The sequence below is a fragment of the Corythoichthys intestinalis genome, chromosome 15 (assembly GCF_030265065.1).
Source record: "Corythoichthys intestinalis isolate RoL2023-P3 chromosome 15, ASM3026506v1, whole genome shotgun sequence".
NCBI classification, from domain to species: domain Eukaryota; kingdom Metazoa; phylum Chordata; class Actinopteri; order Syngnathiformes; family Syngnathidae; genus Corythoichthys; species Corythoichthys intestinalis.
The window spans coordinates 6,440,426-6,466,962 of record NC_080409.1 but is presented as its reverse complement, the minus strand read 5'-3'; the positions used below and the strand labels follow the sequence as shown (position 1 = coordinate 6,466,962).

At 41.0% G+C, this 26,537-nt stretch overlaps 1 protein-coding gene across 1 annotated transcript; it reads right to left on the bottom strand.

The window, feature by feature from the left end:
• Window positions 1-16,359: 16,359 nt before the first annotated feature.
• Window positions 16,360-22,137, bottom strand: foxi2 (forkhead box I2). The gene is made up of 2 exons (XM_057859934.1): window positions 21,630-22,137; window positions 16,360-18,255 (listed from the first exon to the last, which is right to left on the bottom strand). The coding sequence occupies exons 1-2, from the start codon at window positions 22,135-22,137 to the stop codon at window positions 17,789-17,791; spliced, it is 975 nt and encodes a 324-aa protein (XP_057715917.1). The 3' UTR covers window positions 16,360-17,788.
• Between the last annotated feature and the right edge of the window lie 4,400 nt (window positions 22,138-26,537).

The following is a 26,537-nucleotide window of genomic DNA, read 5'->3' as shown; positions in this document are numbered from 1 at the left end:
CAGCATCGGGACATCCCTAGTTTCAAGCTTCCTAATAATTCTGTTTTGTGGTCCGAGATGGTCTCTTTCTGTCGTCCACTCTCCATCAGCACCTCTTGCGGGGGTCTTTCGGGGACACCGACATACGCGTTGCCCCCGGAAATGTTGCCCCGGGCCCGATTTGCCTCTGCTTCCCAGCCGTGCCGACAATGGTTCTTTTCAATGTCACCCTCTAGGAGACGTTGCCAAATGAGCAAAGCGGCTGTGCGGGCGGGCAGGGAGGAAGGTGGTCAAACAGACCCTGGGTTAGTGGATCTTTCCTAATTGACAAGTTGGCAACCCCTAAGCTCATTCAGGCTTACTCAAGGGTGTCAAACTGCCGGCCTGGGGGCCAGATCTAACCCATTGACCCAAACCTGCACAATATACAGTATCATTTGAACATCACTATCGCAATGTGCACATACGCAATAGCGCCGTTGCAGGACGTGTTTTTTTTTTTTTTTTTAAACCCAAACTTGTTTTGCGTCATAAATGTACAAGTGTGCAGAGACATGACCTCCTGAATCCCTTTTATGAACAGCAATCTTGATCATTCACGGATGAACCACCTTAGCCTGGATTCAATGCTATTAATATGAATACAATGCGCTCATGGTAAGTCTTCCCAAACAGTTATTCAAGTCATCTGATGAAAATTCTTCTAGTTTTAATATCGCAATATATCGCAAACCTTAAAAAGTCACAACATCAGTTTTTTCCAATATTGTTCATCCCTACCCATATGGAAAAAGAATAGAAAAAAACATATGAATTTACATCAATTCCGGTAATAAATCTTTATGGCTCAAATTATGATTTACTCTTGAAAGTGGCCCCTTTTGCATTCTTTTCATACAAAATAGTCAAAGGATTTGTGTATGAAACAAGTAAAAATTACGTGTGTGGTATAAAAGGAAAATATATGGCAAATTATATTTTCAATTGATGTTTCATATAAATTTTAAAGTTTTTAACTACGGTATATGTCAGTTATAAAGACATACTCTTTTCACATATGAATATTTATCATTATACATATGTAAATGTGGATTCTTAGTGCTGTTGTTGTGTTGATGTCATGATTACGTGAATAAGGTCAGCAAACCACAGGGACGTCCGACAAGGTCTTTTCGGAGCGTAGCTCGCTGTTTAGCTAGGACTTAGCTCAAACGTCTTTGCGAGTACAGTACAATGACGTACTATGTAATACATGTTTTTGGATAGATATTTTGAAATTTAGGGGTAATTTAGGAGTTTTTAAAGGGTTATTTCTGACTTACACGGAAACTCGTGTTACGGATATTTACTTTTTCTAAAAGTTATAAATTATGTATAAAATTAATAAATTAATATATATCCTTAAAAAATGTAAGCAAAGACATTATAATATTAAATTATATATATATATACATGTATATAGATAGATATATACAGTATATGGCGGCAAACACAGACAAGGCTGAAAAAGCAGTTTCTGCTCTTGCACCCTTCTTTAAAATATACTGCTGTATTTTAAGCCAAAAGAACTGTTTTGGTTGATCGAACAATATGTCTATATGCTGCTATAGCAGTTTCATGGCACATTAAGCTCCCAAACTATTTTTAATTTGTCCGTTTTACATCGCGCAACCGCTTTTGATACAACCTAGCCATAAAAAAGGTTAGTAATCGTATTTATTATTAGAAATGTCTGGTAAGTAATTATATTTGTGATTTAAAATGTCTATCATTTTTAGCTTACAATCATTAATTGTTGTCTAATATTTCATTTAAACAAAAAGATTTTATAAAATTATTCACTCGCATATTTTAAACTTTTAAACAAATCCCTTCGCAATGAAAAGAATAGTGTCCGTAAATATGTCGCGGATATCTACCTCATAATTGTCGCTTAATTGTATTGTCTTTGTTACTGTTGCATTTTCTCTGATATTTTAGATGATAAATAATCGATCCAATTAAAGAAAAATCGAAAAAACAAAGTTTAAAGGGGTAAATATTTGAAAAAGAAAATCTCAACCACTCCCTGATGTCTGCGATTTTTGCATTGCGACCCTTGTTATATTACCGTGTTTCACCCATAAAATCCTCAAAAAGTACAGCTGTGGACATTCACACCTGTGACTTGACACTCAGTGATACAGTAAATGCTACATGGATTTTTTGGGATCGAAACAAGATAATTACGCGATAATATCTCGTTAAAATCATGGTGTCTTTAATTATGCGCTCTCATATTTAATCCTCCTTTTCAATTTTTTTCCCCCCAGAAAAATGAGATTTTAAGCATTCCAATAATGTATCACACATGCATATAGAACAATTTTGAAATTTGGCCAAATTGGGGGTCGAGTGTTTTCTGCTATATATATATATATATATATATATATATATATATATATATATATATATATATATATATATATATATATATATATTAGGGCTGTCAAACGATTAAAATTTTTATTTTTATTTTATTTTATTTATTTATTTATTTATTTAAACCTGTGCTGTTCAGCTGTTTGACACAGAGAATGGAAGTCTAAGTGCCCAGATTCTGAACAGTTTTAATGTTTCACATTGAGAGTCTGACATACTCCCATTGTGATCATTCAAAATACCTTTTTATTATGACAAAGCAGCGAACAGGAAGGGATTATGGGGGGACAGAAGAAAAGAAATACAAGAGAAGAAGGAAAAGAAACACATACACAAACAACAACTAGAAATACATTGAACATCTAAACTAGTTACTAATATGCTGGTGCTATCGTCAGCGAGATGTATTTCCGGTTTACACCATGTGGGGGCCTATTGGCCAGTGAAAGAGGAGAATGGGGGTGGGGGTGTCTATAAGCCTATAAGCTAAGTGATTGAAAGGGGTAGAGTGTACACAAATCAGTTCTGTGATCTAGAACCCAGTAATCGTGTGAATCTCTTATGAGTAAGCCCGTTGGCGACCAACCCTACGCCGCCGCATCGCCAATCCCGGCACCGGGACCCCCGACCCGAGAATGCCCTACCACATCCAGCAGCACGCAGGCCCCACCGGGGGCGCGACAGCCACGCAGACGGGCGGAGAAGCCGCGCGGGCGCCAACCCAGGGCCACGGCCCCCACCCAGCCAGCCCGGGGAGGGAGGGAGGGCGGGCGCGGGGGCGGGGGGCCATGCGCAGCCCATCCCTCCTCCCGCAGCCCAGCAAAGGAGCCATCGTCCCCCCCCCGGGACCCAGGGTGGTCCCCCGGGCCACCCGCGCACCCATCAACCGGCCTTCAGGGATGGCAGGAGGGGACGCATCACCAACCCCACGCCTACACCCACCCCCGCCCGCCCACCCGGGCCACGAGCCACAGCCGCAGCCCCCCAACCGGCACGGCACGCCACGGGACCCCCAGCGGTCCACCAAGCCCCAGGCAAGGCAGGGTCCCCCGCCGGTGCAGGCGACACCCCGCTGATACACCGGCGCCCAGTCAGCGACCCGCGACGGAGCGCAGGGCGGATGCCCAGCCAGAGAAGAGAGGGGAAGGCGGAGGCAGGAGAACGCCCAGGAACTGCCACGGGGCGATGCAAGATCGGAGACCCGACCCCCCAACCTACTCCCGCGGCCGGCAGCCGAGGCAGAGGGGAGGCCACACCCCAGGAGCCACGCCATATAAAAAAGTGTGGGACCCACCTACCACCGTATTACTGTGGCTGCCAGGTTCCCGACTGGCAGCCATCACCCAGCACCGTGATGGGGCTGTGAGGGGAGGGTAGTGCAATGTATGCATTAAAATAGGAGAGCTTGGCTTGGGGCAGTGGGACCGCAGCATGGAGCTTCTACCCAGCCGCCCGTCCCACCGCCCTTTGCCAGAGCTCTCCTGTGGAGTATGATGTGTGGTGCATTTAAAAAAGGTGCAGAGATGGCGGGGCCTGTGGTGAGGAGGCAGCCGTGAGGTACCCCCACCCCCAACAGGTCCCAACCATCCCACAACCTTGGTGTGTGGTGCATTAAAAACAGGGGGGAGCCGGGCCGGGACTGTAAAGCCCCGTCCCAACTCTCCCCGGAGAAATGTATGAGCATGTAAGTGCCAAGGTGAAAAATATTTACAGTGCCGAAGTGAGAAGTGCGTGAGTTAAGAGGCAGGCTCCCGCGGGCGTGGCCCCGTCCACCAGAACCACCGGCCGCAGGGCAGAAGAGGCGTCAGGGCCCCGATCAATCTCCGCCCCAGACCACCCACGGCGCCTCCGCGACCCCCCCCCCCACCCACCCACCGAGCACCCACCCCGCACTCCGAGCAGGCGCCACACCAAGCGCCGGCGACCAGGGGACGTCCACCCCACCGGCAAGGGACAGCAAGCCTCACCCAAGGCCCCGCGGGCCCCAAGAGGCCCCGCCAATGACCCCGCCGGCCGGGGGGCAGCAGCGGCTGCCGCGGCCCAGGGAGGCGGACAGGGCCGGAAGCAGACCAAGGGGACGGAAGCGCGCCCCCCACAACCCACCCCCGGGCCAGGAGGGGCGCGCGGCATGACACCAGAGGGCACCTCCCCGGCACCCGGTACAGGGAGACGCGGCTCCGGCCGGGCGGACCTGGGAGGGAACCATGGCTGCCGCATGCACCCCCCGGCCCCCACCCCAACTCCACCCCACCCCACCCCGGCCGGCCGGGGAAGGGCCGCGGCCCCGGACCGGCACCCGCGCGGCCCCCCCACCCGCCCACGACACCAGCGCGCGCCCGACGGGACCCCCGCACAGCCAGACGCAACCAGACAAGCCCCGGCCGAAAATCCCGGGGGCCAAGACCGGCGACGGGACGGCCCAGGGCAGGACGCCAACAAACTCCACCTGTAAAGCTGACAGAAGAAGAGGTTTATCAAACATCATTAGATGTATGCCAAGGACCGGTGAAGTGTATTATTTACGCATAGTTCCTTAATTGTTCCAAGTCTGATAATATATAGGGTGTTCCAAAAAAAAGTTGCATATGTTCCCCAGCAGCTGGAAACCAAATTGTCTATGAGTATCCTTTTAAAATAAGCCCATTGACCGACTAAACTGTGAAGGAAGAAAGTGTATTTATTACATGCTGTTGGGAGTGTACAAAACAGTTTGGATTTAAACATGTCCTGTTTCCAGCTGCAGAAGGATGCATACAACTTCCCTGGACACCCCGCATACATCAATTTATGTGTACATTTTTATTATTTTTGTGGCATTCCTTCGCAGGTGAGAGAGAATCCTTATTCTATGTTCATCATTCTTGCGACCGTTTCCCACTGTTGTTCGTATTTGTCCATTTTATTTGTCTGTTTGGCAGATATTTTCTCTAATGTTATATATTCAATGATTAGATTTAGCCATTGGTTAATGCTAATGTTTTGTTTGTTTTTCCAATTCAACAATATTGTTTTTTTGGCTATCGTTAGACTTGCTAGTAGTGGACGGGTTTGATGGATAGAGATATTCACTGTATTCAGATCGCCAAGCAGACAAAGAGTTGGAGACAATGGAATCCTGCAGTTCAATAGGAAAGAGAGTTTCTTCGTTACCTGTGCCCAGAAATCTTGTATTGGTTTACATTGCCAAAGAGCATGAAAGTATGTATCTGAAGCATCTTCGTTGCAGTTTGTACATTTATCGGATTGGGAGAACCCCATTTTGTGCATTTTAGATTGAGTAATATGCCATCTGTGCAGTATTTTGAACTGTATAAGCTGAAGGTTCTTATTCTTTGTCATTATAAATGTATTTTTACAGATGTTGGACCAATAGTTATTATCTAATGTTACCGAAAGTTCGTTATTCCATTTTTCGATTGGTAGGCAAGTAGAGTTGTTACATGAGAGGGCTTTATATACTTTTGAAAGTATTTTTTTTTGTTGAGGATGTATATTTATTATTTTATTTACGAAAGGTGGTGGGTCTAACGTACCCGTTAGTGATGGAAATTTGCTTCTGATGGCTGCCCTGATTTTATTGTATTGCAGGAAATTGACCCCTTTGATCTGGAAATCTTGCATTATTTTTTCATATGACATGAATGTATTATCTTTAAACAAATGCTGGAACTGGTTTATTCCCGTATCATCCCATGCGCTGAAATAAATAGGAATTTTATTAACTCCAAAGTCTGGGTTGTGCCAGATTGGTGAGAATTTACACGGGGCTTGTTCTGATTGTGTAATTTCCATACCTCTCCACCAGGCTTTCAAGGTACATGCTATCATTGGGTTTTTGAAGCAGCTATGGTGCTTAATACTAGAGCTAATAAAGGGGAGGTTTGCCAATTGTATTTGGTTGCAGTCTGTTTGCTCTAATTCTAGCCATGACTGTTGTTCAGTGTTAAGATATAACCACCTAATAAGATATTGTATTTGATTTGCTATATAATAGTGTTGGAAATTAGGGGCCTCTAGACCCCCCTCTGGTTTATTTCTTTGCAATTTGGCAAGGCTAATTCTGTTTTTCTTGTTTTTAAAGTAGAATTTTGTGACGGCTGAGTATAGGTCTTGAAACCATTTTTGAGTGGGTTTAAAGGGGATCATTGAGAATAAATAGTTTATTTGTGGTAATACTTTCATTTTGACTGTTGCTATCCGGCCCAAAAGTGAGATGGGTAGATTATTCCAGTGTGTCAAATCTTCACATATTTTTGCTAAGAGAGGTGTATGGTTTAGTTTAGTTAATTCTGTAAGTTTTGGTGAAATGTTGATTCCAAGATACTTTATATTCCCTATTGGAATATTGTGATTTTGATTTGCAGGATTCCATGAGTTTGTTGATAAGGGCATTATAATTGATTTTGACCAATTTATAGCATAATCTGATATTTGTGAAAATGTCTTTATTAGTTCAAAAGTCTCATGTAGGGAGGATTCTGGTTTTTCTAGATATAATAGTATATCGTCTGCGTATAAGTTAATTTTGTGTTCTGATGTGTGCGAGCAAATCCCTTTGATATTAGCGTTTTGTCTTATTGCAATTGCTAATGGTTCAATAAATAGAGCGAATAATAGGGGTGAGAGTGGACAGCCTTGTCGAGTTCCCCTTTGAAGGCAGAAACTTTGTGAAATTACCCCGTTTGTGTTTACAGTGGCTTTTGGGGCGTTGTAGAATATTTTTATCCAGCGGATAAATGGCTCACCGAAGCCAAATTTTTCCAAAACTTTGAAGAGAAAAATCCAGTTGACTTTGTCAAATGCTTTTTCTGCGTCCAAAGAGAGGATAATTGCTTTCTGTTTATAATTCTGTGCAATATTAATAAGATTTAACAAGCGTCTTATATTGTTTGTAGAGTTACGTCCTTTAATAAAGCCGGTCTGGTCTTTATGAATTATAGTGGGAAGAGTTTGTTCTAATCTAGTAGCTAAAGCCTTTGCAATAATTTTAATATCTGTATTCATTAAGGATATTGGTCTATAGTTTGCTGGTTGGGTTAGGTCTTTCCCTTCTTTTGGCAGTAGTTTGATTACTGCAGTGTTCATATTGTCTCTAATTTGACCCCTGGCACTGATTTCTTGAACCATTCTATAGAAAAGTGGTGCCAGCATATTCCAAAAGTGTTTAAAATATGATGTCGAGAACCCGTCGGGCCCCGGTGCGCGACCTGTTGGCATGTCCTTTACGGCATTCCATAATTCAGCGAGGGTAAGTGGGGTATCTAGCAATTGTTGGCTTTCTAAAGTTATTTGGGGGATGTCAAGATTATTAATGAATAGGTCAATGTCTTCATTATGATCGTTTGTCACCGAGTATAAGTTTTTGTAGTAGCTGTAGAAAGTTTCGTTAATTTTTTCTGGTGATTGTGTTATTATGCCGGCTGAATCTTGTATTGTTGTAATTAATGTTTTTTCTTTGTTACGTTCGAGTTGGTTTGCTAAATATTTCCCGGATTTGTTATTATGCTCAAAGTTGGTATATCGTAGTTGTTGTAACAGAAACTTGAGTTTTTTTAGACAGAATACTATTGAGTTGTTCTTTGGCGCTGAAAAGTTCTTTTGTGGTATTGTCCGTGGGATTATTGGCGAATTCCTCTGTCAGTTGTTTGATTTTTATTTCTAACTCGTTTTCCAACTTCTGTTCTTGTTTTTTTTTTATATGATGAATATGAGATAATCTTGCCTCGAATTATGCATTTTCCTGTTTCCCAAAGCAGCGATGGTGAGATGTTTGGGGAATCGTTAAGTTCCATGAAGTCTTTCCATTCTTTCTTAACGAATGTATCAAATGCTGGGTCATCTAATAAGGAATCATTACAGCGCCAGGTTGCAGGGGGTATCGTGCGGGAGTCAATTTTAAGGGCTAAAGAAATTGGTGCATGATCACTGATGATTATTGGATGTATTCTTGGCGAAATATTATTAATAGCGGAATTATTCGCTAGAAAAAAATCGATTCTTGAACACGAACCATGGGCTAGGGATTGAAAGGTATATTCCCTTTTTGTTAAATGTTTTGCTCTCCAGACGTCACTTAAGCCGAAATCGTCCATATATTTCCTAATGGTTCTTGCAGTTTGTGACTGTTTAGTGAGTTTAAAATTGGAGCTATCTATACTTGGATCAAGTGTTGTGTTAAAGTCCCCTCCTATAATAATTGTTGAGTTCACTGACATGTCACTCAGTTTACCAAATATATTGTGGAAGAACTGTGTGTCCTCGTTGTTTGGGGCATATATGTTCACTAATGTGAACAGTTTATTACTTATGGTGGCTTGTACTATTATGAATCTACCTTCCGGGTCTGCAATTGCACTATTTAATGTGAACGAGATTAAAATTTTTAATCGAGTTAATTACAGCTTAAAAATTAATTAATCGTAATTAATCGCAATTAATCACAATTCAAACCATCTATAAAATATGCCATATTTTTCTGTAAATTATATATATATTCTGTAAAATAAATTGTTGGAATGGAAAGATAAGACACGAGATGGATAAATACAGTGGGGAGAACAAGTATTTGATACACTGCAAATGGGCCCCACTGGCAGTGTATCAAATACTTGTTCTCCCCACTGTACATTCAACATACGGTACATAAGGACTGTAGTGGGCATTTCACTATCATTTAAATCTGTCTGTACTGTCCTCACTCCGAAGCGTCTACTTTTTCCAAAGCTAGACAGCTAGTGAATGACGCCTTAATAATCAGACTTCTTCCTTTTTCATCTGATTTATTAATAAAATAGCCTCAAACCATTGTCCTCTTTAGACCGTCATAAAACTACAAAAAAAAAAGTACACAAGCATTGCATTAGCAACAACGTTAGCTTAGCACGCTATACAGGTTCACTAAACATAAACAAAAAGCGTCTCATACAAAAAATAGAACATTTTGCTTACTAACATAATATGTACATTCTTTACAACAACCATACTTACAGACAAATCTTGTCCAAGGATCATATAAGCACAACATTACAACGTAGGCGTCAGCCCGAGACGTCGTGCAGCCATATTGAACTGGCAAGAAAAAAATAAACCATGTCGTAAAGCGACCACAAGAGTTCGCTGTTAGACAGCACAAAAAGCCTTGCTGTAAAACTTACCAAAAGGCAGAATACTGTCTGAGCGGGACATGTGCGTTAATTGCGTCAAATATTTTAACGTGATTAATTTAAAAAATTAATTACCGTGCGTTAACGCGATTATTTTGACAGCCCTAATATATATATATATATATATATATATATATATATATACATACATACATATATATACATATATATATATACATATATGTGTGTGTGTGTGTGTGTGTAAGCAGTTTCTGCTCTTGCACTCCTCTTTAAAAGAAACTGCTGTATTTTAAGCCAAAACAACTGTTGTGTTTGACAGAACAATATGTCTATATGCTGCCATAGCAGATTCATGGCGCATTAAGCCCCCAAACTGTTTTTAATTTGTCTGTTTTACCCTGAAAACCCCCGTTTATAGACGTCGCGCTACAGCTTTTGTTTCAACCCAGCCATAAAACGGATTAAATATTTATAATTCAAAATGTCTGTCGTTCTTAGCTTAGAATCATTAATTGAATTTCTCATATTTCGTTTAAAAAAAAATGACTTTAAAAAATTATTCACTCTTCCGCGTTCTTCTTCGTGGGAGGAAGCGCAAGGGCGCCCCCACTTGAGCGTGTAAGCGCCACAAAAAGTAAAAGGCATGCATTTCAATGTAATGGTAAATAATACACGTTAACCCAGCAGTTCCCAAACTGCGGCCCGCGGCCCAAATACGGCCCGCCTCCACATTTGGGCCGGCCATTTTGAATTTTTTTTTTTTCTCAATCGTGTTATTTATTTCCTGGCCTTTTCCTTGAAGAATTCAGAGAGGGTTATTTGGTTATTATCTATTTAATTAATAGTGTTTTTATTATTAATTTATTATTATTATTATTATTATTATTATATAACATTATTATTTTTTATTTTATTTACTTTCATTCCGTGAAGAATCCAGAAAGGGTTATTTGATTGTGGCTTTCTGAAAAACAATAATTTTTTACATTTATGCACTTCTGCAATCGTCACACTTTTTCTGTTACAAACTGACCCCGGCCCCTCATCAGCGAAGGGAAAAGTTATGTGGCCCTCACAGGGAAAGGTTTGGGGACCCCTGCTTTAACACATATTGCCAAAGGCAGAACAACAACCTATCTGCCAATATATACCAATATTTTTTATTTCTATTAGATAAATGTTTCAGTAAAATGTTACACATTCTTGTGTATTTGCCACTTATTGCCACAGTTAACAATGAGGCTTTGGGCCTCTTTTGATCTTGTTGTGAGTTTGTAAGGTTGTGACTTCTGATTAAACAAACTCGATGCCAATCAAAACGTTTGTTCTTCTTTATCCCCAAATTAGAATCGATAAGAGAATCAATAAAGAATCGAATCGTTAAGCAATATCGATAATGGAATCGGAATCGTAAAAATCCTATCAATTCGCATCCCTACTCATAACTATCGCTTAATTGTATTTTTTTTTTGTTATTGTCGCATTTTTTCCGATGTTAGATGATAAATAATCGTTACAAACAAAGCAAAATTGAAAAAAAAAAAAAAAAAAAAACATTAAAAAGGGTAAATATATGAAAAATAAAATCTCAACCACTCCTTGATGTTTGCGATTTCTGCATCGCGACCCTCGTTTTATTACCATGTTTCACCCGTAAAATCCCCCCAAAATCCAGCTGTGGCCATTCACAGCTGTGTCTTGACACTCAGTGATACATGCTTCATGGAGTTTTTGGACCGAAATAAGGTAAGTACGCAATAATATCTCATTAAAGTCATGGCGTTTGTGCATGGCGCGTGCTCTCACCTCCAGATACGGTTTTGCTGTTTAAAAAACATTAGAAAAAAAAAAAAAAGCCCTCCTGTCCAACATTTTTCTTCCCCCAGAAAATTTAGATTTTAGGCTTTCCAATGCTTTATCACACATGCATATCGGACAATTTTGAAATTTGGCCAAATTGGGGGTCTCCGAGCAGAACTTCAGTCACCTGAGTGTTTTCCGCCATATATATAAATATATATATATATATATATATATATATATATATATATATATATATATATATATATATATATATATATATATATACAGTAGGGAGAACAAGTATTTGATACACTGCCAATGGCTTTTCCCATTGTGAGCGTATCAAATAATGGGAAAACCCATTGGCAGTGTATCAAATACTTGTTCTCCCCACTGTGTGTATATATATATATATATATATATATATATATATATATATATATATATATACAAAACAATTCTGACTGTGAAAAGAACTGATCATTCTGAACTGCGTGATATCAAGAAGAGTGTGACAGTGCATAAAAATGAATCTGACCATAAAGTACGTAATGACATTTATTAATAACCGCAATTAGAAGTGCCTGCGTGTGTACAGATTGGAAAAAGGCAACCATTGAAAAGTTGAAGGATTGTCTCACCAAATCCTGAGAAAATATAAACGAGCAGTGTTGGATACATGCATAGAAACATTTTTTCGTATCACCAAAGAAGCTGTTATCAAACTACAGTAGAAAAACAATGCCTATTCACATAAATAGCATAAATATTTCCAAACTATAATTTACAAAAATATACTTTTGTTTCCTTTTGAGGTGTAGCGCTGTCATTTCAGTCGTAAAGTTGCCTTGAAAAGGGGCGGGGGGGATAATGAAGCGTGATGTTTACTGCATGCAGAGCTGAGAGGAGACTTTTTGTCTCTGTGAGGTAACGTGAGGCGACCAATCCCCCCACCACCTAACCGCGTTCCCTGCTTAAAAAAAAAGAAATAGAAGGCAACTTTGGCAGGTTGAAACACGTCTGGTCGCCATAGAAGAAAAAATGAAACAAAAAACCTTCCCCCTTGGGGTTAGTGCTGATTTACAAGTTCAATAAGCGGAGCTGTTTGAAGATTTTTGGTCATTGCGTCTTCACACGATGAAATATCGTCAAGATAATTATAGATGCGGAAAAGCCTCACCAGGGCCTTTAATTTGAGGTATGACTCCAAGTAGTTCGTCATGAGCTTGACATATCCGAACCTGAACTAGTATCCGATATTCGTTCGATTTTGACGTAACTGTACTAAGGTCGAAATCTGAATATTTTTTCAAACGAGTAAAAAAACTGAACTTTTGCAGAAAAAATGGATGTAGCGGAAGGCCCGTGTATTTGAGAAACTAGGGATGCATCGAAGTGAAAATTCTTGGCCGAAACCAAAAACTGATGCCGAAAATGGAAACCAAATATTGTCTTATTTTTATTTAAAAACAATTAAGACAAATTATTATTCAGATCATAGGCTTCATAATGATATTGACGGGTCAGATTCGACTTTCAGTGAGACACACCTTCAAGTAGGGGGCCATCCCACAATCCGCTGCAGTTATTCATAGTCGGTCGCAGCGACACATGCAGCGATCCAATGCCGGATTTCTGTTGAAAAAGTACAAAAGCTGTGCCGCATACAAACAGTAAGGACTGTTTCAGGAGTGATTTGTCCGAGGATTCAAGGTAATTAGTATAATTTTCGTACCATGCATGCTTGTTAAAGCATTGTGAAAAAAATCAATGGGAGAAATTAGCCGCTACAGCATTGGCATTATACTTCGCAATGTTTGCGTAAAATATTGTTTTTTCCTTTAACCAAGAATCAGGACTCTTTGACGTCCATATCTCTGAAGAATTCAGACATTTAAGCATTTAGTCACAAGAATTTTCAACGGAAAAAGCTCTTTGTGTACGTATGGCGGCCGCTAATTTCCTTACTGACTAGCCTCATAGTTCGCAATATTTACGAAAAATAAATGCTACGTGCACGTTTTTTTTTTTTCGCTTTTAACCAAGAATCAAAACTGTTTTACGTCCATATCCATAAAGCATTTAGGAATTTAAGCATTTATTCACAAGAATTTTCACCGGAAAAGCTTTGTTTACATATGGCGGCCGCCACATTGACTGAGAGACTTGCATCATACTTCGACATATTTACGTAAAATAAATGCTACCTGCACTTTTTTTTGCTTTTAACCAAGAATCGAGACTGTTTTATGTCCATATCAATAAAGAATTCAGGGATTTAAGCATTTATTCAAAAGAATGTTCACTGGAAAAGCTGTTTACATATGGCGGCCGCCACATTGACTGACAGACTAGCATCGTACTTCAGCATATTTACGTAAAATAAATGCTAAATGCATGTTGTTGTTTTTTTTGCTTTTAACCAAGAATCGAGACTGTTATACGTCCATACGGTAACTATAAAGAATTCCGGGACTTAAGCATTTATTCACAAGAATTTTCAACAGAAAAAAGCTCTTTGTCTGTGATTTCACTCGGTCAGCTTTGACGGCCAAGCCAACAATGCAGGCCCCCCATTAATTGGCCCCGCACCCGGTGTCCCGTTAATATCTTTATGAAGTCTATGTTCAGATTTATATTTTTTCATTTTATATAGTTATTTTATTTTTTTAAAACAATTTTCAATGCTTATTTCAACAATGGACAACCTAAAATAAGAATGAACACAAAATTAAGTGTTTAATTAAATTTAATCTTTAGCTGCTATTGACAGCGTTAGAGGTCCAACCATGTGGCGTCCAATCAACCTTTTGCTGTGAATATAAATAAGTTTGTCACTAGTCGATGTCCCATCCATTTAAAACGGGAGGCTGGCACTGAATGAACATTTCTTCATTCACTACCATCAATGCCGCTTTAGATAAATTGGACGTCGACTAGTGACATACTCATATTCATCCTTGGGTTTTTGTGTTTTACTCAGTTTTTAAAAATTTGGGGGCGTTTGATGTTTTTTTTTAATTTTCTGCTACTTTGTGCCCCCCCCCCCCCACCAGTTTTCTTTTTTTTTTTCGGTTTTCGATTTATTAAGGGTTTTCGAATTCCTGTTTTTTCTCTGAGTAGCTTGAAGAGCACAGTAAAGGCATTTTCATACTAGCGTTAGCCCAGTGTGAAGAGTGGTCCACTACAAGCGCAAAACAGGAGTTTTGTAGTCTGACATAGACACTGTCAGGAAGTGAAAAGCGGCAAGCATATTTACTATAGTCCCAAGCACCAATGCTTTTATTTTTCTTTGTTGCACAAGAAAATAGCAACTTTTCCTATTTCAAGGAGTAGGGGGCATTATAATAGCCGTGTGAAGAGTTTCACTAGTTTTGGTGAGAAGGTTTTTTGTTGATGTTCGTGAACTACATTTCCACACAAATGCACATCGAGGTGCCAATTATCTTCGGAAGTAGAGGTATGACAGTCGTTTTTTTTGAGTGTCCCAGAGCTCGCTAAACTTTAAAAAAGTGCATTTATTAAGGTTTGTCAGCCGTGATTTTCCTATATCCGGGCATATACATAGTATACAACTGAGTAGACCTTTCCAGGGAGACTAAAGAGTGTGATCCCCGTATCATTGGAACAATCCCTCCGGTCCCATTTTTTAAAAAGAGGGACCACCACACCGGTCTGGCAATCCAGAGGCACTGTTCCCTATGTCCATGTGATGTTGCAGGGGCGTGTCAACCAAGGCAATCCCGTGATATCCAGAGTCTTTACAAACTCCAGGCGGAACTCATCCATCCCCAGGGCTCTGCCACCAAGGAGCTTTTTAACCACCTTAGTGACTTCAACCCCAGAGATAGGAGGACCTGCCTCGAAGTCCCCAGGCTCTGCTTCTCACAGGAAGGCATGTCGTTGGAATTGAGGAGGTTTTTAAAATACTCGGCCCACCAACTCTCAACTTCGGTCAAGGTCAGCAGTGCCCCATCCAAACTATATATCGTGTTGGTGCTGCTCTGCTTTCCCCTCCTGAGACGCTGGATAATGGACCAAAATTTCTTTGAAGCTGTCCGGAAGTCATTCAACATGGCCTCACCGAACACCTCCCATGGCCAGGTTTTTGGCCTCAGGGACCACCCAAGCCATGTGCCAGCCGTTACCCATTAGCTGCCTCTGGAGTCCCGCAGGCCAAAAAGGCACAATAGGACTCCTTTAGCTTGACGGCATCCCTCACCGCTGCGGGTTCTGGGATTGCCGCCACAACAGGCACCGACCACGTTGTGGCCGCAGCTCCAGTCGCTCACCTCAGCAATACAGGCAGGTGTAACCGGTTCTAAATGCATCACACCCTGACGCGATCTGCTCCCACCTCTCTGACCAGGCTGGGACGTGAACCCACGCCGCACTGGACATTGGCGAAGCTTTGCCAGAGATGAAAGTTGGAACCCCTCCATACAGGGGACTCCGGCAGGCGTTCCCAGCAAACCCTCACAAAACGTTTGGATCTTCCCCCACCATCGGAGCCAACTCACCACCATGTGTTGATCGGTTGACAGCTCTGCCCTCCTCTTCACCAGAGTGTCCAAGACATGCAGCCGCAAGTTCGATGAAACGACTACAAAGTCAATCATTGAACGGCAATCTAGGGTGTACATATGGACACCCTTATTCTTGAACATGGTGTTCATTATCGACAATACGCAACGAGCACAGAAGTCCAACAATAGAACACTGCTCGGGTTCTGATCGGGGGGGCCGTTCTTCTCAATCACGCCCCTCCAGGTCTGAGTGCCATTGCCCACGTGAGCATTGAAGTCCCCCAGCAGAACGAGGGAGTCTCCAGAAGGAGCGCTCTCCAGCACCCCCTCCAAGGACTCCAAAAAGGGTGAGTACTCTGAACTGCGGTTTGGTGCATAAGCACAAACAACAGTTAGGACCCATCCCCCCACCCGAAGGCAAAGGGAGGCTACCCTCCCATCTACCGGGTTGAACCCCAATGTACAGGCGGCAAGTCAGGGGGCAATGCCCACACCTGCTCGTCATCTCTCACTGTGGGCAACTCCAGAGTGGAATAATGTACAACCTCCCCTCAAGAGGATGGTTACCAGAGCTCAAGCTATGTGTGGAGGTGAGCCCGACTACATCGAGTTGCACTAGCGATAGCTCGAGCTCCTTCCCGGATAGAGAGGTGACATTCCACGTCCCAAGAACCAGCTTCAGCAGCTGGGGATCGAACCGCCAACGACCCATCCTTTGGCTGCCACCCAACTGCCTATGCACCCAACCTCCTTGGGCCCTCCCACAGGTGGTGAGCCCATAGGGAGTATAAAGTATATAGTATAGTATAGTATAGTATAGTATAGTATAGTATAGTATAGTATAGTATAGTATAGTATAGTATAGTATAGTATAGTATAGTATAGTATAGTATAGTATAGTATAGTATAGTATATTTTAGCTACTATATTAGCGCAAGAGAGAGAGAGTTCACTGCTAATCTGCTACACTCAGGTTGGGCTGCAAAATCAATAACTATTTTGGGCCTCGATTCTTGGCACAAATTCGTTCAAACCTGCCGTTCCGCCCAAAACAGCCGCTCACTTTCGCCGAGAAGTCCCTTCCCACATAAACAATGAATGGGTTGCTGCAGAACCCTTCACCTTCAACTAGGTTGCCACTAGTTTGAAATGGCCTTACGAGAAGTACGTGCTTGCAAGCTAATTGCTTGTGTCAACTATTCAGTAATAAATTTTTGGTGAAAAGAATTTTGGAATGAAACTATAAATTTAGTCACATTTCGGTGAAAAATATACAGCCAGCGATTTTTCGGTGCATCTCAAGTGAAAACAAATGTGTTGAATGTGATTTCATCAGCAAAAGGAAATAAGTGCTTGTTGGTGATGTTCATTTATTTTTATTTTTATTTATTTCTTTTTTTAAATAACTTATTCACTGATTCTGTTGTGAATTAAAATGCTTTTATGCTTAGTAGAGGTCCGGCGCCATCAATGGCAGTCACTGAATAAATATCAGATAAAATCTTTTAAAAATTGGTTGTGAATTAAGCTAGTTATGATTTCATTTGAATGTCAATGCATTGACTATGATTTGAACGTCGCCCCTACGAACATGGTGCAATGAAAGGTCCAACAATGCTCCTGCTGGTAATTTTTTAGTGAGTTTATCAATAGACCTCTAGTCCGGTGAAGCAGAAGGCTGACAGCGAAAGATTGTTGGTTCATTCGATGCTAACCCTCCTACAACAAACGGATTGAACGTCTACTGGAGAGCAAATTTTTTTTTAGGTTTCTGCATTTGTTGTTTTTGTTTTTTGTTTGTTTTCGCGCTTTACTTTACTAAGTTTCAACAAATGTTCATTCACTGCCATCCCTACCAGCCCATATGAATTGGACATCTATCTCCATCAATGTCAACGATCAAGCAAATGAATGAGTTAACGAGGGGTCGGTCCACTAGAGCTCGGCGGCCCCGTCTCGGGGGTAAATGAGGCTGTTGACGCTGAATCCGTTGTACAAGTGCCCGTTAAAATGTCCGCCCTGTCCCCCTGCCAGGGCATTGTAGTAGAGGCCGCGGTTGAAGGACAGACCCTCGTTAGCGTGCTGGGACGGCTCCTGCTGACGGTAGGGTCCCTGCAAGGCGCCGATGTTCCTGCCGGACACCTCATCCAATAGCCCCAGGTGCCCTGTCTGTCTGGCTCCGCCCCCCAGGGAGGACATGCCGCTGTAAAAGTTGCTGTAACACGACGCCGTCTTAACGTTCTCCGAGGGAGAGGGCGGGCTCCGGGCGGGAACGGGGCCAGGGGGCGGTGCACCCTCCTCCGTCTTGGTCGGGTCAGACCGTCGCTTCCTTTTGCGACGGAAGTTGCCGTTGTCAAACATCTTCTCGCAGTTGGGGTCCAACGTCCAGTAGTTTCCTTTGCCTAAAGAGGAAATTTCAGCGATTAATATCTGATTAAGTTTATGTCAACAATCCTTTTTAGGGCTGTCCCCGATAGTGTTGCACTGATGGTTGCATACACTGCTGGCCAAATGTATTGGCACCCCTGCAATTCTGTCAGATAATGCTCAAATTCTCCCAGAAATTATGATTGCAATTACAAATGCTTTGGTAGTAATATCTTCATTTATTTTGCTTGCAATGAAAAAACACAAAATAGAATGCAAAAAAATTTAAATAATTATCATTTTACACAAAACTCCAAATGGGCCGGACAAAAGTATTGGCACCCTTTGAAAAATCATGTGATTGATTCTTTAATTTGTTTATTTAACAGCATCTGTTACTTACCTGTGGCACATAACAGGTGGTGGCGATAACTAAATCACATTTGCAGCCAGTTAAAATGGATTAAAGTTGATTCAACCTCTGTCCTTGTGTGTACCACATCGAGCATGGAGAAAAGAAAGAAGACCAAAGAACTGTCTGAGGACTTGAGAAGCAAAATTGTGAGGAAGCGGATGGTGGATAAAGAACCTTGACTAACATCCAAACAAGTTCAAGCTGTCCTGCAGTCCGAGGATACAACAGTGTCAACCCGTACTAGCCGTTGGCGTCTGAATGAAAAGGGACTCCATGGTAGGATACCCAGGAACGCCCCACTTCTCACCCAGAGACATAAAAAAAACCAGGCTGGAGTTTGCCAAATTTACCTGACAAAGCCAAAAACGTTTTGGAAGAATGTTAGAGTATTTTGGGAAAAGGCATCAACAGAGTTTACAGGGAAAAAAAACCAAAAAAAAACGAGGCCTTCAAAGAAAAGAACAAGGTCCCCACAGTCAAACATAGTGGAGGTTCCCTGATGTTTTGGGGTTGCTTTACTGCCTCTGGCACTGGACTGCTTGACCATGTGCATGGCATTACAAAGTCTGACTATCAACAAATTTTGCAGCATAATGTAGGGCCCAGTGTGAGAAAGTAGGGTCTCCCTCAGAGGTCATGGGTCTTCCAGCTGGACAATGACCCAAAACACACTTCAATAGCACTAGAAAATGTTTTGAGAGAAAGCACTGGAGACTTCCAAAGTGGCCAGTAATGAGTGAAGACCTGAATAGAACACATGTGGAGAGATCTGAAAATGGCAGTTTGGAGAAGACACCCTTTAAATCTCAGAGACCTGGAGCAGTTGGCCAAAGAAGAATGGTCTAAAATTCTAGCAGAGCATTGTAAGAAACTCATTGATGGATATCGGTATCAGTTGTTCGCAGATATTTTGTCTAAAGGTTGTGCTACCAAGTATTAGGCTGAGGGTGCCAATACTTTTGTCCGGCCCACTTTTGGAGTTTTGTGTAAAATGATCATGATAAAAAAACAAAAAAATCATTCTCTTTTGTATTTTTTCATTGCAAGCAAAATAAATCAGGATATTCCTACCAAAGCATTTGTGATTGCAATGATTTTCTGGGAGAAATTGAGCGTTTCCTGACAGAACTGGCCAGCACTGTAGGTACAGGTATAGCACTTAAATGATGACATCGGAATCGAGAGTGCTAAGTACTAAGGTGCCACGCCGATGCTGTGAAAAACATACTTTTAGAAGCCTTTTAGAAGGGCTGGTCACAGCTTTTTCACCAAACTAAGATGCTGGGGATTTGTTATGTAAGCAGACCATTTGCATTCGTGGTGCAAAAATTAAATGGGATAAATTGAATAAATGATTGAAAAATAATGAATTATAAACTCATTATATGCCTCATTCACTATACTGAAGCTGTGTGCCTTTGTTGTTATTTTGAGCTAGAAGCACTGTGTGAGCCATATGTGGTATGGCAGTGTGTTACTCGCACTTTGCACTCGGTAAAAAAAAACAAAAAAAAAACTGATGTATGCACGATTGTGATTTCAACAACAAATATTGTGGCGTACTATAGGCAGTTTTCCATAACTTCAGTTGAAGTTCTCTTACTTTTCACAGAATGCTTGTTAGAATTACTTGAAGTTGTTACATTTATCATTGTTAAACTATACAGCGGGGTACTATTGGACAATACTGGTACTAGTATATCAGTTATCGGTTAAAAAGTTGCTATCGGACAACTCTACTTACAATTTGTGTGTATGAAACTGTGCAGTTTGGCTCGGGCATTAAATGAGTGGCATTAAAAATTATTAAATGAGATTAGCTGATACCTGTAGAAACCCTGAGCAAACTTCCAATTGTGTGACATCCAATTATCCTACTGGCGTGAATTGAAATGGGTTTGTCTTTAGCAGATGTCCCATCTATTTGAATGGATTTGATGTCTACTGGTCTACTTTAAATCACTTACTAGTAAGTCACTTTAAAAATCAATTACATCAATTATGATCATACCTATACTGCTCACGTGCACTTTAGCATGAAGCAAGCCTAAGTCAGCCAACTGCTAAATTGTTTTTGTAGTTACAGTACATATTTTTATACTTCCGTTCAAACTGTTTTTTTTTGTCATTTCTTGTTGTCTGTTTCGCTTGTTATATTTTTGCACCTTACAATTTTGCTCTATTATGCTCACTTAGCATTTATCTTGGCTTTCAAAGCGGGAACGAGTTGTATTTTCTCATCATTTTTCACACATGTAAATGTGAATTGATGAGACAATAAAAATCCTTGAAGCCTTGATGTCCAAATCCGATACTCAGTATCAGTACAGGCACCCGATATGGTTAGTTTTGGAGTATTGGAAAGTATCGGATTTGGTCGGTTCTGATCCAGTAGTCAAATGTTTTCAGTATCTTGGTGTTTTGATCAAACAGCTAAAAAGATTGCTGAGTGAGACTACTGCTCTTTAGAAACCAATGATACCAGCAGAGCTTGGTTTAATACGGGACAAATATGATTTTTTTTTTTTTTTTTTTACTTGTTCAAAAAAATACGTATCTGATCAGCATCAGATCGGTATCAGTAAAACATGTTTTGAACAAAATCGTATTGGAAGTAAAAAAAAAAAAAAAAAGTTTAAAAAGTTTTTCATATTTATTTACGTTTTTTTGTCAATGTTTTTGCATATTTACTACGGTAGTTTTTCCTATTTTAGGGGCAAGAAAACACATAAACTAAGAGGAATAAAACAACACAGAAAGTCAAAAACGCAAAAACTGGAAAAGTGAAAAAGGAGCTGAAATCGCTGTGAAAAAAACATGAAAATCCAATTGAAAAATATATCTAAATAGAGAAAATCCTATTATTAAAAAAAATGATAAAAAATAATAAGAAATTAAAGTAAATATAGAAAATGAATGAAAAAATGAAAATAACCAAATAATCCGTGGAATTGAGTTTTTTTTTGGGGGGGGGAGTCCCTGAAGCGGACGTACCGGGGTCGTCCTCATCGCGTGGCACCTTCTTGAAGCAGTCGTTCAGCGACAGGTTGTGTCGGATGGAATTCTGCCAGCCGGCCTTGCTCTTCTTGTAGAAGGGGAAGTTGTCGGCCACATACTGGTAGATCTGACTCAGCGTCAGCTTCTTGTCCCGCGCATTCTGGATGGCCATGGCGATCAACGCCGAGTAAGAGTACGGTGGTCGAACCAGCTTCAGCAGCTCCTCCTGGCCCGCCGCCGACAGCCAGCCCAGCTCCGGCCCCCCGAACGCTGAACTGTAAGAAGGCGGGCCGAAGGCTGCCGATGGCCCGGCAGGGGCGGCGTGCGGGTAGGCCGACGTCGGGGCGTTCATGCCCCAAAGATACGGCCCGGGCGGGGAAGCATACTCGCACACTTGGAGATTCTGGGCCGGAGCTTGTTGGTGTTGCTGGTACATGTCGCAGTACGCGGCCATGTCTGCCGCCTCCTTGGAGGAGTGATGCCGGTGGGACTCTGGATGGATCATCACTCCCGGCTTGGGAGGGAGGGAGTCCGATTCCGGAAGGAGCCGCGATCCGGCCTCTCTCTCTCTATCCACTCTTCTCAACAAGTGTCAGGCGGGCATGCCGCCAAAGCTCTAGCAATTCCACAGACGGGAGGGGAAAAGACTCGGTGGCCAATGGAGATGCCGCGGGGGAGTGGCCAGAGCGGGTCGACTTCCAGCGGGGAATCACCTTGACTTGGGCTCCTGCTCTGACAATCCAAACTTTTGAAGCAAAGGAAGTGCAGTGGAGTTGTACAATGATTTTTACGTGAGGAAGCACCAAATTGAACATCCATAAATGTTATAAACACGTTGGCTGCCTTTGGTGGAAGTCTAATTTAACTGGGTTTACGTGTTCTTTATTATATAGTATTTATTTAAACACATTTTTCTCGGTTTTTGGGGTTTTTCATTGTTTTTGTTTGCAGTTTTTGCACACCCAATTTTTTGCAATTTTCATGGTTTTCAAATCTTCGTGGCAAATACGATTTAAATTTTCATGTTTATTTGTGTATTTTAATTTTTTTTTTTTTTTTTTTTTTTTTTAAATTATTTTCACATTTTTCACAGTTATTTGGTACGGAGCCCCTAAAAGGACATCAACAGAAATAAAATAAATTTATACCATCTGGCGTGCACCAGAAACAATCTACTAAACATTAGCATTATATAACATTTAAGCTAGCGGACTTTTGCTATGCAAGTTAGCCAATTGTTCTTTTGTTGTACTTAGATTCTCATTTATATTTTTTATATCATTTGAGGTATAAGCTCAGGCACTAATTGAGTCCAAGACTGAAGGAAAGCTCAACTAAATCCTGTATTATCATTTTTAGCACGCTGAAATTGCTGGTGTCTGAGGCGCGCTAAGCTTAGCCTCAAACGATATAATAAATAAATAAATAAATGAGGATCTTATAAAAGGGCAATTGGCTAACTTGCATAGCAAAAGTCCGCTAACTGAACACTAGGAGACCCATGGGTGTCCCTTTTTGGGACATCCTGGGATCACCCCTAGGACTGTCCCACTGTGGGACATAGTGTAGCCTTTGTTTTGTAAATGGGGCCATTACTGATGCACCGCAGGGGGGCACGTGAGGAAGGCCCAGTCCCATTTCTATTTTTCTACCCGTACCCCTTCCCCCTACTACTTGGCCCTTCAAACAGAGCAATAAGGGGAAGGGCTTGAAACTTCAGCCCTACGAATTGGGACACCCCTTCACACTCATGTACGTCATAAGTCCGTTCAGCCAGATGTTACGTGACCAAAAGCGACGATAAAACTACCGAAATGCAAAGAAGACTGTTTCGGTCAGTTATTTCTATAACAAATACAAAAACTGATTTTCTTCAAAATTGTATTTTTTCAACGATTTGCAAAATAAAAATTAATAAAAACAGCTATAACCCCAACATCCATCTCCTAATTTTTATTTTCCCTCATTTCCTCACATACTAAATGCCAAATCTCAATTGTAACTACTTAAAAACATAGGATGTATATTAAAATTGAAGATAATGTAAACATTTTTTGTTGTGTTTTTTAATACTAAAGATATAAGTTACTTACATTCAGAAAATTAAGTACAAATGACATATTATGCAGAGTGTAATTGAATATATTTTGAAGATCGCGCAAACATTGACTTTTTTAAATCATAAGGAAATGAATAAGTAGCCTAACATAAATGAACAAATATAAGTCCAAAGTGTACATTGACAGCTAAGATGTTCTGAACCTCCCCATCAGAGCAAAAAAAAACCTAAATATGATAAGACACCTTAACTCTTTCTTGCTCTTAGAGATCCATTTTCTGTTGCATTGCCCCCCCCCCTTTTTTTTTTTTTTTTTTTTTTGCGGTTTCAGAAAAGATGCACATTTGAACCAATCACAGATAACTATCTCTAGTGATCACATGTCAGTATGTCAGCCAACTGAACGGATAAATGAGCCCAGGCATTTTGCTTGCTGCATGCATTCGCACATTGACGTGAGTCGTCATTGTCTGACTCTGGTAACTGCAGCATCTGGGTAAACCTCCATGCCGTCCGTGGAATAAAATAAATATCGGTGGAAATGGATTACGCAACACAAGCACTTTATTATGCTTGTTGTTAACACTTGTGTATGTAAATCTGATCTTGTTTTCTTCTTGGAGATGAAATGCATGTGTGGCAGCTTTGTATTTTTATTATTATTATTTTTTTTTACATAGCGTTTTGACAGTTGCAGTCATATTTTCAGAATCATAGCACCATATACCGGAACAGCGTTCCGGCCCTGAATCTTATACCGGAACTGCGTTCTGGTCCTGAATCTTATACCGGAACTGCATTCCTGACCGTTCCCGCCCACTTTCACCCCTGGTGTTCTGCCCCTGGGTGGGAGGTAACTCCCTCGGATACTTCTTCAGAGGGCACATAAATGAAATCTTCTGAGTCAGATTGATCCTGTTCAGTTGGATTTCCAGGTGGACGACTGCAACTGCCACCCGGACAGTAATCTGGGTCATCACCATCAGACATTTCAGACTGTTGATTCCAGTGTTGGGAAAGTTTGTTTTCTACATGACCTAGTTCAAATCGCAGTTCTCAAATTTTAAAATAAACTGTTCAGTTCAAACATTTTATACAGACACTGTAGGGTTCTTTTTTACCTCTCTGAATATTCTGCGCTGAACTCATGGCATCAACTTTGGTGGACAGCCACTCCTTGGGAGAGATGCAACAGTGCCAAACTCTCTCCATTTGTAGGCAACTTCTCTGACTGTCGATTGATGAACATCCAGACTTTAAAAGATGGTTTTATATCCTTTACCAGCTATATACAAATCAACAATCCTTGATCGCAGGTCTTCAGACAGCTATTTTGTCTAAGCCATGATGCACATCAGACAATGCTTCTCAACAAGACAATTCTTACCAGGTGTGTGTTTTATAGTGGGCAGGGCAGCTTTAAACCACTCATCAGTGATTGGGCACACACCTGACTTAAATTGTTTGGTATAAATTGATTTCAATTGCTCTTTAAGTCTCCTTATGCTGAGGACCTACTTACTTATTTTTCTCCTTTTGTCATTGTTTGCATGCTACCGTCAGTGAAATAAACCTATAAATGTTTGGATGGTTTTAGGTAAAGCAGACACTGTTTTTTCATGTGTGATTTTGACAAAGATCAGATCAAATTTGACGGTGACCTTATGCAGAAATGTGAGAAATTCCAAAAGGTTCAGATACTTTTTCATACCACTGTACATTTGAAATGTTCAAGATCAATGTGTGAATGCCCAATCAGCTTATCACAGCACGTTCATGTCAAGCGAGCAGGCCGGTTCCACTTTTAAGATTTCTGGTTGACGGAGAGCCAGATGCACTTCTCAAAAGAGCCAGTTATGGCTCGCGAGACATAGGATCCGACCCCGGACTTAAACTGTGTCAGATTCATCTTCATTTTAAATTTCAAATCTGCATCAGTACTGACATGTCAGTAAAACTCACTTAAATGTTGGTACTGGGCCAGTGTTCTGTCAGATTTTTTTACCCGATCAGAGATTGCAACTTTGCGGTTCTACACATGGGCGTAACATTATAAACATTCTAGTGAAATGTACGCGAGAGTTACAGTGCATAAAAAAAGAGTTGACGCCACATATACTTATCACAGTAGTCGCGTATGTTCTTTGCTGCACAACACCAGTATTTGAAAATGAACGAAGTTATGAATGCCGCTTACAACCGCTAGAATGAGCGCATTCAGAGTAACATTCATGAGACAAAAATATGAATGTTTTCATGAACGATCGTTCATGGGACGCGTCCTTGCGCAATACTGCTTGAGTCTAACCTTGTTACTGCCTCTCCATCATCCAGCATCTATAGGACCTTTTCAGCTGTGTATCTAGCAGCCATGACACCTTTTGGATAAGGAAACAAGAGTAATGTTTTCAATAGATAAATATGTAGCTATATAAATAAATACACACAAACACTACATGTATAGTAATGTTAGCTATCTTAGTTAGTTAGCTAGCTAGTTATGAAGTAGGATAATTTGTTGATAAATAATAATAACAATAGTAATATACTACATACAGTCATGGACGAAATTATTGGCACCCCTGGATTTTTTTCAGAAAATACAGCATTTATTACGAAACTTAATGCAGTTACATGTGTTTTCAGTTTTAATGCGTTTATTTCTTGGATGTGTGTTGGAAAAACACAAAACAGCTGAGGAAAAAAGTCAAAATTGAGACAATTTTAGACACAACTCATAAAATAGGCTTGACAAAAGTGTTGGCACCCTCACCTCAATATTTGGTTGTACATCACTTGGAAGAAATAACAGAGAGCAGTCACTTCCTATAACCATCAACAAGTTT

Excerpts from the sequence above, each read along its gene's own strand:
- foxi2 (XM_057859934.1), bottom strand. The coding sequence starts at position 22,137 with ATGATCCATCCAGAGTCCCACCGGCATCACTCCTCCAAGGAGGCGGCA. Across the intron at positions 18,256-21,629 it reads ACGCGATGAGGACGACCCCG|GCAAAGGAAACTACTGGACG; the intron begins GTACGTCCGCTT and ends TTTCCTCTTTAG.